Below are 14492 nucleotides of genomic sequence, written 5' to 3'. Positions count from 1 at the left end.
ACACTGTGTCAAAATATGCCAATGGCTTTAAAGCAAGAAATGGTGACATTAATGCTGAAACAAAATCTGACATAAAAACACTCTGACCAATCGCGATAAAAAAACAATACGAGAACATGACTGTCAATGGGCCTAAACTTAGAAGGGAAAAAACCAGAAGTTAAAGGCCTGCATGCCTGGCTCTTCACAGCAACATCATCGTTTTGATTTGTTGTGGAAAACCTGAGTTCATGGGGGCACAAAGATGAGCCAATGGAGTACAACAAGGCAATAACAGCTATTTGGGGGAAGAGGGGCAAGCCACCTCCCCACACTTCACACAGGCACCAACAGCCATCCTTCTTCCAGCGAACACCATGCCAGTACCTGTCATCTGCGCTTGGTGCTGCCACCGGCCCCAAATGCCAAAGGACATCTGACTGCGTAATGGTGCGTAGGTAATAAATAAGCTCATCGCGGGCGGTGTGAAACTAAATGTGCTACAGGTTTAATTTTAGATGTCAGCTATTCCACATGCCTGTCCGGGTTGGAAGAACTTCAGAGGGCTCATCAGCTGTCAGGGAGGCTGGCCCATGTCCAGATATGGCCCTAGCTATACCCATAGGAAGTATACCCATAGGCACACAGACAGACAGAGAGAGGCAGGAAAGATGAACACTGAACACAAAATTACCGGAAGGTGGCAGGCAGACAGACGGACAGGTGCAGACAGACAAGGCAATCAGACAGACAGGTTGACTGACTGACAGGCTGGCAGGAACACTGTACACAGAAAGACAGGTGTACCGGACACGAAGAATGAGAGTCAGCCAATTAGCAGGAAAACTACATAACATTAGACCACACTGTTCCAATGTGAAATACAAGCACACGGTGATCAAGGCTGAGGCTTTCTACGTGTCATTTTACAGCCAAATTATTTTCACTCACCCTCCCACCCACCCTCCTGACAGCACCACAGAGTTATGTGCAAAATGACCTGATGACAAAGCAACAGCACTTCCTGGTTAGGTCAATAAGCTTGTAGAGGACATGTAGAGAGCATTCAGTCAGACAACAACGTCCATATTCCACACGCTGCACTTTCGTTACATTTTTTTAAAACTGTGTTTTAATTACACAGCCAGACTGGTCATGGTATTCAAGGACAGAAGAGTGACTTTTTATTCAGACATATTTTCATCAGCCATTGCAAGGTGACAAGGTTACATTGCCAACTACCCATGCTAATGTTGGGTTCTAATCTTTCACGGAGACCATCACTACTCTTTAAAGTGCACAAGCGGTTAAAATCCCATTTACCACGCCCCAAATAATGAGGCCCACTGGGATCACCCCAAAATACTGCCTCCTCAACTCTAAATGTTGACATAACAGCCATATGCGGTATACATACTGTATACAGACATCCTACATCTTTCAAATGACACAATTATGGGGATATAGCGACAGAGCACTATGCAAGAGACAACTACTGTGAGATAACACTGCAAAAGAATAACAGTAACTACACGATGTGAAATAAAGGAATAACAACATGCTGTGGGTCTGTATCAAACAAAACAGGTAGCTAAACATTACTAGTTAACGCCAGTTTGAGCGTCACTGATTACAATAAAATTATACAATAAGCTAGTTGGCCCTAGAAAGTTCGAGGGTGACCAGTGCAATTAGCAACAACACATCGTAACGTGCAAAAGGTAAAAACGTTATGGAAATCACAAGCTATGTCACTAATTGGTCAGTTGGTTAACTATAGGACAGCGGGAGAGTGGGAAAAGTACAGTTGTCCAAGCACATCAGCAAGGTGTTCATTATTTGCGCTTGTTTAGACATTCTGCATTCTAAGGGAATCGGAAATCGAGAACAGAGTAGCCCAGCAGCTCGCCATGACCAGTGCACTAGCTGTCAAGCTTGAAGCTAGCGAATTAGTTACAATTTAACTGGGAAGTTCGTCACGCAGGTTTAAAAAATATATATCCATACGTTTTTATTTTGTTGACCAACAAGAGTTATCGATAGTTAGTTAGCTAGCTACCTACGTAGCAAACTATCAAACGGAACACATTCCACTTACAGTGTATGACCACACACGTTCACCATCAGTTTCAGCGACGGATTCCTATATTTGGTCGTCTTGCATCGTGGGCACCCCTGGTCATCCATATTTACAGTAATATATATTTTAAATAATTAAATAGTAAGCTGTCTAACGGTGTTCATGGGCAAATGTTTGCAACCACCACCAATGCAACGGAAAGGGTGCTTCACGTTATATATATTCCGGACTAGAAATAGCCGAGAAGAAGCTTTGTTCCCACCGTTTAGTTCCAGTGCTCTTGCCGTCTATTAACGCACGACAGGCAAGGCAATAGAAATGTGCTTACTTGTTGTTTATGTACCACATTAAGCGTTCTTTCGTTTAAGTGAATAACAAGCTAAATACTGTCTTAGTTATACTGATTGTGATGTGTTTAGTTTAGCGTGGACGCATTCTTAAACCAACGGACCGTTTTAACAGTTACACGATGCGCTCAACTCGGTGCTGAAACTTTGCCGAAACTTTGGATGTAGCTTACCAGGGTTTACTTCTATTATTAGCAGCCCACCCTACTTCAATCACCCTTAACGTTCAACATACCACAGACATTTCTCAGGATTCTACACTGAATGCGAAATAACTAATTATAATTTTAAAAAATTGTATAATGAAAATTTCAAGACAAACCATAATTTAGAACGAATAGTAGTCCGTGGAATCTGCATGATTATTGCTTTTGTTGCTGCTAATACTGTATTTTGTAGTATTAGTCGTATAACTCGTGAGCTGTGAGCCTATTAATAATAGGCTACCAAAATGACAAAGAATCATCAGTTTTTTTAATCAATTTGAAATGAGCATTTGCTTCATTTGATATGCCTAACTATTGTGCGTAGGCTACAGCCTGTATTTAAATTACTGCCTCTCCTTCCTAACATCTAATTTATTTCGCGCCCATCAGATATTTGATTTAGGCTAGACATTTGGACGCGTGTGTGTCTGTGTGTAAAAAATACTGAGTTTTCGCTTATGGCAATGGCAACACCAGTAATGCGAAAGAAATATGGACAATCGGGATATTCCGCTCTGCCTCCCCGGCGAGTTCACCTTATGCAGGTAAGTCATTGTGCAGCATATTTGACTGACAGTCTCAGCACAAACAGGATCACACTCGCTCCTCCCCCATTGAGCCTTTTATGGCCAATCAGACTGCTCTACTGCAGACACAGACCCCGTTGCCCCCTTCCTGCTACAGTTTGCGGAGTAAAAGTCACGTTGGTACTAGAGGAGAAGAGAGACCTATCCTCTTACAGCCGCTGCCAGATATCTGATCGCGTTTGCATGGCGAACGGAAACCTGATCGGCTAAAGACTGCCGAAACCAGGAGGAGTGACTTACCAGGAAGCATTAAAAAAATGTCTTCTTCCTCAAACGAAGTCATAGTTGCAAATGAGATCAAGAAGGAAAATGTTAAGGCAGATAAACGGGAGACCATCAAGCTGCTAGCGCTGGATACTGCGGAGTTGTCTATGGAGCATGCAACTTCAGCTGCAGATACGGTCCACACTGAACTTCTCGTGAGCGCTACCTCCTCACTGGCCTTTTCCCCCGAGCAAGTTGCGTGTGTATGTGAGGCTCTGCAGCAGGGAGGCAATGTGGATCGTCTGGCCAGGTTTTTATGGTCCTTACCACAGAGTGACTTACTACGTGGCAACGAAAGCATCCTCAAAGCCCAAGCTCTTGTGGCTTTCCACCAGGCTCGGTATCAGGAGCTGTACAGTATCCTAGAGAACCACAGCTTCAGCCCGTCAAACCATTCTTCTCTACAGGACCTATGGTACAAGGCACGGTACACTGAGGCGGAGAAGGCTCGGGGGAGACCCCTGGGCGCTGTGGATAAATACCGTCTGCGTAGGAAATATCCCCTTCCCCGGACTATCTGGGACGGTGAGGAGACGGTATACTGCTTCAAAGAGAGGTCTCGAAACGCACTGAAGGATCTTTACAAGCAGAATAGGTACCCCTCTCCAGCCGAGAAGAGAAATCTAGCTAAAATCACCGGACTCTCCTTGACTCAAGTCAGCAACTGGTTTAAAAACAGGAGACAGAGGGATAGGAATCCTTCCGAAGCGCAGTCCAAGAGGTGAGAAATAAAAATAAATCAATTTTAATAATATTGTGGGTCTAGAACTCGACTTTGATGTATCCACACATAATTTTGAATTACTGTGTGTTATTTATCCTAAGCGTCGCGTTCTGCCTGGACGAGCTACACGCACCGTCTCACCTGGTGTCCCCTTTCTCCCCGTTGGAGTCCACTTAAAATTGTAGGCACACTCTTGGGTTTATGGGGTATGGCCGTTCTGTGAGTTGACAGAGTAAATCATTTGCAGAGATAATACCATAAGAAATTGCATCAGGTACGCGGTAGCCTCCCCGTGTTTTGAAATATGAAGCGGTTTCAGTCCAGATCGGGTTTCATTTGTAATGTTCAGCCACCATGGACAAATATTGAGCTGGATAGCTTTCTACGTCTGGACGAAAATACAAGAAATGTCTCCGCACAGCAACAAATGTGAATATAGTCTGCTATTTAAATGTAAAATAGCTAAAATGTATAATTGCAATTTATGGGCTATATCCTATTTTATTATTTTAAAACAAAATATATTCAGCCGAAACAGAAATACTTTTTGAAAGGGTATTTTGTATAAGCTAAGAGTTTAACGACTCATTATTTACACTGTGGCTTTAAACACTTTCCTAATTAACAGTCTGCATTAGCATTTCGTACGCTTCATTGTTTTCGTTTGTGTGTATGTTTACTTTTGGAGTGTTTTAAAATCTATTGAATCCCGTGCGCCAATATAGCGCGTAAATCACTCAGGGTATTTATTTACTCTTCTTCTTAGCCGAGAGGGATCGGAAAACCTTCCCCTCAGCGCCGCATTAAATTATTTGCTCACCCCCATGGAGGAGCCGGGTTTTTGAGTTTTTGTTTTTCTTTCGCTGTGAATCGGCCTCTTGCGCACCTGGTGGAGGTGACCTCTCTCTCCTACAGGCGGTTTTTTCTCCCCTCCCCGATAGCCGATGTCGTAAATCGCTCAAAGGCACTTCGGCTTGAAGGACGTTTTTGTAATCAAACTGAAGTCTATTATATTCTTTCTATTATAAGTCTTTATTTCTAAAGATTGAACAGTCGAGAATTGTTCAGTATTGAACTCCAACGTGTCGGTCGCGATCATCGGCGAAAATGAAATACTTTTAGAGGCATAAAATCAAGACGTTCGTATTGAACATAAAGTATCCCGTAAAGGGGAAACGTCTGCACGATGAGGGGAGAGCCCCGCAGAGTCAATGGGGTTCTTTGTATAACCCGCTCTCTGTGGCTTTTCTAAAACTGATGGGGGTGCAGCTGTTTCAGTCACTAAAGAAATTTACAGCGTGCCGCCAGGGGTAGAGAACGGGCTATTTGATTTATAACCTATGAGTACAATTTATTTTTAGGCCGTCGCATTTATAATGCAGTGTGTTACCCAATACATGTCATGATTTTTATTTGTATGAAACCGTTTTTCTTTAGTAAGACGAATGCTGTAATCCCAATAGGGATCCAAGAAGATTAAATTCTTTTTAAAGCCTTCTAAATAGTAAGCATAAAAATATATTCAGACTCCTCTCCTATGTCCCAACAGAAGGCACTACCAATAAACATCCCTGACCATTTGTGCTTGGCACGCAAAGACTACTGGCATTTGTCACTAGAGTTTATTGCGCCAAATGGTGTTGTCTTGAATACCCTAGAGTGGAGGGGTTTGTGTAAGAGTGAGTTGGAAGAGCTGCAATCCAGTTTGCTGTTTGTGGGGTACATATTCCATCACCTTTGAACAGGACGTTGTATGAGGCCTCTGGATGCTGCCATCCACACGATTCAAAATAGTATCATATCTGAAAACTATAATTCTTCTTTATGAAGTTTTAATAAACTCAACACAAGAAACTACTGTTAAAAAATATATATTTTAGTTTGTATTTCTGTAATTTCTTGTATTTCACATACAGCTTAATTTTTGACAGGTATGCCTGAAAATCACTACTGTTAAATATTGTCAAACTACCATGAAAATAATTTGTTTACGAAATAAAATTAACTATATTATGTACTGTATGTATATATAATATTTATTTATTTTAAATGTAGAAATGTATCATTTAACAAGGTAATGCAGTTGTAAGAAACAGAAACCTATTCAAATCTTTTTGAAGATGAGCTGGGCTTCAAATGTGTTAAAATGCGCTACATTAATTCATTATAACATTATTATTTATGTTATGCCACACAAGTCCTTCAACAACACACTTACTTAACTAGTATTTGAAATGTTAATGCAAGGGAAAGTAAAAGCATGAGTTTCTCACCTCCATATTAGAACCACTGGGAGCAAGGGTATGATTGGTTGGCTCATATGGTGCTTACTCTTTCCCCCCTCACAACCCCCCCCCCCCCCCCCCCCCCCCCACACACACACACACATACCACCAATAAAAAAACAGCCATTTCGCCAGTTGTAATTCACTGCTGGGGGTGACTTTTACTGGAAGTACAGCAGTGCAGAGGTAATGGGAGGTAAGTTCTCTGTGTGCAGCCCCCCAGGATAAAGGCAGGGGTAAAAGTTGATGGGGCACACAGCTTTCCCCCCGTTCACAATGAGCTCTTGTGAGAGTCGCCAGCAGATGCGTGACCCAACAGCTGTGCTGTTAAGGGGCAGGGGAGGATGAAAGGCGATTGGGTGAAATACGCGGGACCAGTGCGGCTACCCTGTGCCTCTGAGGCATGACTGGGGTACAGAGGAGGAGACCTACCCTGCACAAATTGAAGCAGTATACCGTGTGTCGTGCTTCATATAAGGCTTGAAATAGTTAGCTGAGCAGTGCTCATTACAGCTGAAGCTTAAGTTAGTGTTCCGGTGCTTTGGCCTGCTTCATTTTGCCGTCTCTCCTGTCCATGCAGTGAATCCGATGGCAACCACAGCACAGAAGACGAGTCCAGCAAGGGCCAGGACGACCTCTCCCCGCGCCCTCTGTCCAACTCCTCAGACGGGATGGCGGCCCACGGGGCCCTCCCCATCGCAGGCGCCCTGGACAGCGGCGTGGTCATCCAGCAGATCGGGGACATCAAGATGTCCTCCGCCTCTGGAGGCGGGGTGGTCTTCAACGGGAACCTGGTGACCACCAACCCTCCAACCATCTTCCACAACGGCAGCTCCTACATCCAGGCCCCCAGTAACATCCTTTTCAACGGGCTCAACCTGGGTGCGCAGCCATTGGCCTTCAACCCCTTGCGCCCCTCTTCTGACGGCCTGCTGGGGGGCTCCAACGGGGACACGTCGCTGCAGGCCGCCCAGGAGAAGGGGCTCAACGGCCTGGCAGCGAGCTCCCCCCTGCCCTACTCCTCCTTCGCCGGCGGCGTGAACGGCGCTGAGGTGAAGCTGGAGGGGGTGCAGACTCTCGCCTCCCAGAGCGGGGGATCCTCCGTTCTCACCTTCTCCACCTCCGCCGGGTCCCTGCAGCTCGGCAACTACAGCCTGGTGCAGGTGCCCAGCACCGAAAGCAACGGGGCGTCGCTGCTCAACAGCCTCCCTCCGCTGCAGCTGCCCCCCGCCTCCTCTCACGGTAGGTTGGCCGCTGTCCCTCACGCTAGTTAACTAGTGCATTGTGGGAGATTGAGGAGAACAATATAGAGTAGACACAGGCAAAGGAAAGAAAATATAAACGGATTCAGTTCAGCTCTGAGACCCGTGGTCTGTTATTATCATTTGATGTCTATATGCAACACTGTTCTGAAAATGAACGATTTAGCAGCAGAATTGATGAGATGGCAGTAACCGAGCTGAAGCTGGCAGCACCTCCTTGTTCAGTTTTGAGACGGTTCCTCATTTAACTTTGTGGTTGTTTTCCAGTCAGCCCGGCAGTAGGGCTGTGACTCCTCCAAAGATAGCTGGCAGCAGGGAAAAATTGGCTTGTCAGGCCCGGGCTAATTGTTCCATCACTTGCAGTGTATGAGCGCAGAATATTTTATGAAGCCTGGCTCCAGTCCCTCTTCTCCCTGACCACCTACTGGCAGAGAGTGTAGCTGCAGGTAAGGGCGCGGAGAGGCAGAGTTTTGGGTGTCGCACTGCAGCCTCTCAAGGTGCCAACGAACTGGGGTGCCGAGCGGGCAAGGTGTAGCGACTAGTGTCTTTCATCATGTGGCATCCATCACCATCTCTCCGGCTGTCGAACTGGCGACTTGCTGGATTGATTTCCCTTCTTTTATAGAAATGTTTGTAAAAGTGCAGCAGGCGCTGAACTTTTTACCCCATCCACATGGCCTCTTTATTTTTCATCATTCTTTTAATATATAATTTACAAGCCTCATAAAAATAAAAGCCCCCATTGTTGAACTTTTGATTTAAGAGGAAGTGTGTTGTGCCAAACAGTTCAATGAAAAACAGACATTAAATTTGTTTAGCCAAAGCCCTTTTTTAATATAAAAAGAAATAATAAAAAAAAAAACCCAAGGTTTGGTTTCCAGGCTCATAGCGAGACACTGAAACAATGTTAATTTCCTCTAATCAGCTCTGTGTGTTCTGTCAAGTGACCAGCTTGACCCCGAACCTGGGCAGTAATTGGGTGTATCTGAGCTGGGAGGCCTGTCACTACGCGGTATTGACAGCGCTGAGACGCAGAGCAGGGAGACCAGATGCACCGCACGCAGTCAGCCAGCCCATTAGCACCACGGGCCCTCGCTAACAGACCAGGAACAACTCGGTCTGGCAGGAGACATCTGCTGGTGCGCCTTTGAAGAGACGTTGTTCTCGAAATGGCCGCATATCTGGTTAGGAGTATCAAAGTTTTACGTGCGCATTACTAACATGAATGTGCCTCCTTTGTCGTGATATTTTAATTGTGTACTGAGAGACTCTTTATGGTGAAAAATGGCGTGTGAGAAAGGAATGCCCCGGCTGTAGCAGCGCTGAAAGGGATCACTTCTCTAGCTCATCACTCTCACAGCCCGGTATTGACGTGTGAGAGAGAGGAAGCAGGCAGTGTTCAGGATTCAGACATATAAGGGAAAGCAGATTCCAAACGGAGCCAGAAATCGCATTGCAGTGCTGGATCTGACTCAAGTAACAGAAAATAAAAGTCAAAGACAAAAATGCAATCTTTGCTATGCCTGCAGGTTTTTCTGTCCCCCAGCGTCTTGAGGGGCACATTAGTGGCACTGGGCACGGTTGCTCTGTAATTACCCGAATGAAGACGGAGTTTGCCGTAGCAAAGGCAGAAGGCAGGGTTTGTTGTGGGCACAGGCTGTGTGAAACCTGCGCCGTGCCGCGTCTGACCGTGAGCTGTGCTGTCCCCTCCCCCCATCCAGGTGGCGTGCCGTTGAGCAGCGTGGTGGTGAGCTCGCCGGGCGGCGACTCCTCCTTCTCCCTTCATCAGCAGCCTCAGGACAAGCTGGTCCTGGCCCCCCTGCAGCCCAGCACGGTGCTCTACACCATGGCCAACGCCGCCCAGCCCATCATCAAACAGGAGCCCGTGGAGGGGGAGAGCTACGCTTTCCCCCCGGGCCTGCACCTAGACCAGGGCGGCCAGCTCAGCTACTCGGCCACCCCCTTGAACTCCAGCCGGGCCCTGCCCGCCAACCAGGCCTCGGCGATCTCCGTGGTGAGCTCGTCCAGCGCTGTGCCGGGACACTACACTACGCTCTCCGTCAGCTCCTCCCTAGGGGCCCAGACTGTTCAGACGCACCACCACTTGCTCCCGTCAGACTACAGTGACCATAATGCCCTGCCCCATCACGCTCACGTCCACTCGTCCACTCCCAGCCTGAATGGCAACTTTCTGTCCATCACGGAGGACAAGGCTGGCGCAGCTGGGATGAGCGACATGGTGAGGGTCATGTGTGGTGAGATGGAGGCCGAGGAGAAAGAGCTGGCCAAACTTCAGACCGTGCGAATGGACGAGGACATGGGTGACCTTTAACCTCTGCTCCCTCATCTCTGTCCTTAGCAGCAATGGGGTGTTGGGCATTTGTATTTTTTAAAATTTTTAATCTTTTTATTTGAGTCCTTGAAGTGTTAACTTATTTGCAAGTGTTCCAGTCAGTGAACAAATCACACCTTGGATGGTGCACTCTAACCAGTCAGATTAGCTCAACAAACTCCTGCAACTGAAAGAAAACCTATGGGAGCTGTCTTCAGAGAAAGAAAATGGCTCATGATAATATTTTATAATATGAAATATGTAGTAGTCGCATGTATTTCAAGCAGATTGAAGTGTGCATAAAGTCCCACCGTGTTGACACTTAGTGCGTCCTCTCTGGTCAGTCTGATGAACAGGAGCAGGTGTTGAATGGCCTCAGTCATGTGACCAAGACATCCTCCGACCAATTCTGTCATCAGCTGCCCCCAGAGGCCACCCAGTAAGGAGATGTATGCCATTGAAAAAGTGTACGACATCAAGCCTGCTATGTTGAACAGAGAAGGAATGACTGCACCACAGCGGTTTGTATGTAGCAATGTGATAAATATGCAAAACAGTCTGTTATGGAACATCTCAAGGGTTATACAGGCAGAGTCTCTCACTGTGACCCCCCCAGCAGTCAACAGTCATTCTGTTGGATGTCATAGCGTGGATTCCTACTTTGGAGACAGAAGCTGTCCAAATGAGTTGTATAAAAATGAAATGTGCCTTTCTGCCGACAAAAAAAAAAAAAAAAAAAGTCAGAATCTGTGGAACCCTGTCCCTGACTTGCACTATATCTGCCTTTGAGCGGAAGAATGTAATAGAAACAGATGTTGTTCTCTGGACACGTGAAACTAAAAAAACATCCGCAACAGCAGTGCTCTCAATGCAACCGGTGATACGTTTCCACCGTAGAGGAAAAAAGTCACTCCAGAATATTATGCAGCTAGAGGAAAGAGGGATAAGCAGCATCACTCGATCATAGCTGTCTGATGGCAGTTGTATGCAGCCCTCTTTGCAATATATCGAGTCCGTTGAGTCCCGTCTTTCATTACAAAGGGTCCGTGTGAATTATTATTATTATTATTATTATTATTATTATTATTATTTTGTACCAAGTCTGAGGCAAGCACATATGTAAATACATGTTTTTTTGCTTTTGTTAGGGAGGTACTGACGTGAGCGCGATGATGCGCTTTTCTTTTTCTCTTCTTTTTTGGCCGGAGGAGTAGCACAGTCCAGGGCCTCGGTATGTAGGCGCAGTGTCTGGTCCTCTGTATGTAGGCAGTGTCTGTTATCATGCATTTTGTCATGGGAAGGGCTCTCTCTTCTGTTGTTCTTTTGCATGGTGAGTGTAGTCTGTGACATCAGTATGTCCTGCTTGTGCCCTCTGTCATTTTTTTGTGTTCTGAATAACGTACACTTCTGGGTGTGGCTAGTAACCTCTTGGCTGTACTTTTTTGGGTGATGGTACATTAGGCATGATGCAACACATCAGACGTGCTTAATCTTCTCATACCAAAGATGAGCTGTATGCATACGGTAATACTAGGACTTTTGAGCTTGAACTGTCTGTTTATATTCTGAAATGATGTGAACTTATTTTTCTAAATCTCCATACCCCATTAAAACTTTATATTTATACATATAGAAAAAAACAGTCATGTCCTCCATGTGCTTTTGTTACTCAGTGTCTGTTGCACTTGCCAGGAACAATTTAGTCCAGGACTCTTACTTTTTGTTTTTACTCTTTGTATGTAGTTTTATTGGTTTTTTTTCTTCTTTTTTCGAGGAACTGTTCAGTGTTTCACAACTGCAGCCGGTTCTTTCATTTACTTCTCTCAGTTGCGCTTGGATTCTTTGATAAGTCACTGATGGATATGAAATCTCTGCTCAGGAAGCACACTCCTCCTCTACATTTGAAAAGCTTAAAGGCCAGAGCTCCAGGAAGATAGGTTTAACATGCGTGTACTGATCCAACCAGCCTGCGCTGCAATCTAGAATTTGCGGTGATCATTTGCACATGCCTGGCAACCTGGAGTTCATTAGCCTCCATTCACGTTTCAGCCAGTAACTCAAATAAACAGCAATGAGATTTCCAGAGGTACTGTACTGGGGGTCTAGCTGTGGGCCTCCCTGCCCGACAATAATACCTCTTCCTTTCAGTCTTGCTCACCCACCCCAGTGGAGCTGCCACTAGTCCCCACTTCGGTAAATTTGGTGCGCTGGTTCTTTAAATCACGCATCACCAAAATGCCGAGTCATTCGCTGTTCCATTTAGACAGACCAGTGACTCAGGATATTTTCCCTGAAATCATATGATATTATATTTATATTTGGCCCGGTGATAAAGCCAGGCTGTCGTAGTTCACGGTAACATTGCTGGGACCTGTGAGGCGGACATTGTTTTTCTCTTCTGGTTTGCGGGACATCGTCGTGGGAAGAACTCCTGCAGGTGATGGGTATGACCCCAATACACAATGATCCTGTGACTCACTGCCTGTTGAATGCTGCTCAGGCAGAAAGGAGGCGGGTAGCCAGTGTATTGTTACCTGTGCGTAGATGACCTCGTCGCCATGGGCTTTAGATTAGCTGATTGCCAGGTATCAGGTAGCACCTCTTTTAATATTGAAGAGTAAGAAACCGGCATTGTGGGGCTCAACACAAAACCTCCTGGGCCATGTGACTTCAGAGCTCCCTGGTCCCCAGGGCTAGGGGTGGGGGAATTTGTAAAAAGGTGTTTTCAACTCCAGCACTGATAATGTAAAAAGACCCCACCTTTTTTTGTCATTCATGGATGAAAAGGAGCAGCACAGTTATATTTCCTTGAGAAACAGTGAGCACACTTTTAAGCCCTTTTTCCATGATCGTGATCAAACTGTGAGTTATTGTCATAGCATGATTTGGAAAATCATTAAGTTCAAGATTGTCTTTTCTTTATTGCGTATAATGTACCCAATTAAAAAATATCATGACAACTGCCCCCACACCCCCCAAGTCAAATAAGAACTTAAGGACTTATTAAATTTACCTCAGCGTCTACTCTTTTGCCTTTGAATGTGTAAAAGATCTGTTCTTACAAAAAAAAAAAACGAATCCAAAAAAAAGGCAGACGTGCCATTTTGTCCACAGTTGCGAAGGTACACAGTAAAACACGCACAGGCAAGCAGTGAAGAAGGAACCCCCAGAACAGAGCTTATTAAAAACGCTAACCCCTGGCCTTATGGAAATTTCAAAGCTGACATTTAATGCGCTGCAGCAGACTGTGAGCCATATGTAACATGACCTGGGGAGCACGGTGCTCCAGTGCTCTACGTTCCACTAATGAGGGGTCAGAGGTCACGGGGTTCTGCGCCGTTCAAAGACCCACCACTATTTCGGTGTACGTTCGTGTTTGTCTTCAGACAAAATGGCGTATGGGTACAGCGTGAGAGAGCCCTTATTCAAATTGATCATTGCATTGCCCTTCAGGACGTGCCTGTCTGAAAATTGATGGCAGAAAACCAGTGTTTTGCAGCAGCCCCAGTGTTGGTAATGGAAATCACTGATCAGGCAGACACCTATGCAGGCTGTCTAGGCCTCAAGACTACAATACTGTACTGTACTTACCTTTTCCCACACCACATATGTATTTCATATTGTGTGTTGTAACCCTAGCAGCCCCAAACATACACATGCACAGCATATTGCTCATTAAGGAAGGCTTCAAGGGCATAGATGACATCCTAAAATGGGGGGAATTAATACACAGAAGAAAAGCAATTTTATGAGACTTCATAGCTTCACAACAATTTTTTTTGGCAAACAGAAGATTTGACCTTTGAAAATTTCATCTGAAGTCCTTAAGGGAAATACCTGCCTTTCTTTCTGGGTGGCATAATACATCAAAACATAAATCAGTCCTGAAAACAGCAGGAGAGTTATTGTTTTCTGGACATGTAGGATTTCAGCATGAGCAGTAGTTTCCAAATATGAGGCACAACCTTGAACTGTTCGAAGTACTGATGGAATATGAAGAAATATGATAATGTTAATACTAATAAAATTATTAATTTTCTTTTCCTTTTCTTTGTCTTATTATTATTATTATTATTATTATTATTGGTAGTGGAGGTAGTAGTAGTTGTACTAGTGTAATAGTGAGAAATGTTTTGTTTTTATTTATAATAATAATAATAATAATAATAATAATAATAATAATAATAATAAAAATCGACTGGCTACCATCGAGTCCTGAAAGAAAGCCTATGCAGAAGCATTGCACGGAAGAACATAGGTCCACAAATTCAGGAGAGTTGGGAGTGATTTTAGTGTGTATTTTAGTGTCTATAGCCCACATAGCCTATGGGTGATTTTCTGACGTGATGGCCAAATAACTGGCCAGTCAGATGATTTTTTCTCAGTCTCCTTTTCAGCCCAACGGCTATGAAATGAGAGAAGAGTG

The 14492-nt window shown here is 44.9% G+C and overlaps 2 protein-coding genes across 2 annotated transcripts in view; one reads left to right on the top strand and one right to left on the bottom strand.

Moving 5' to 3' along the window:
* Positions 1-2283, bottom strand: part of mnat1 (MNAT1 component of CDK activating kinase) — a 49505-nt gene extending 47222 nt beyond the window's left edge. Inside the window, exon 1 of the mRNA XM_035381957.1 lies at positions 2078-2283. Within this exon, the coding sequence (XP_035237848.1) occupies positions 2078-2166 (89 nt within the window). The 5' untranslated portion in view covers positions 2167-2283. The remainder of the gene's footprint in view (positions 1-2077) is intronic.
* A 969-nt stretch (positions 2284-3252) lies between these two features.
* On the top strand, positions 3253-10805 carry six4a (SIX homeobox 4a). The gene is made up of 3 exons (XM_035386726.1): positions 3253-4184; positions 7053-7714; positions 9456-10805. The coding sequence occupies exons 1-3, from the start codon at positions 3457-3459 to the stop codon at positions 10064-10066; spliced, it is 2001 nt and encodes a 666-aa protein (XP_035242617.1). The 5' UTR covers positions 3253-3456; the 3' UTR covers positions 10067-10805.
* Positions 10806-14492: the final 3687 nt, after the last annotated feature.

This window comes from Anguilla anguilla, chromosome 1 (assembly GCF_013347855.1).
Source record: "Anguilla anguilla isolate fAngAng1 chromosome 1, fAngAng1.pri, whole genome shotgun sequence".
NCBI lineage: Eukaryota > Metazoa > Chordata > Actinopteri > Anguilliformes > Anguillidae > Anguilla > Anguilla anguilla.
Note: the sequence above shows the minus strand (reverse complement) of the source record. Positions and strands in the feature narration are given on the sequence as shown.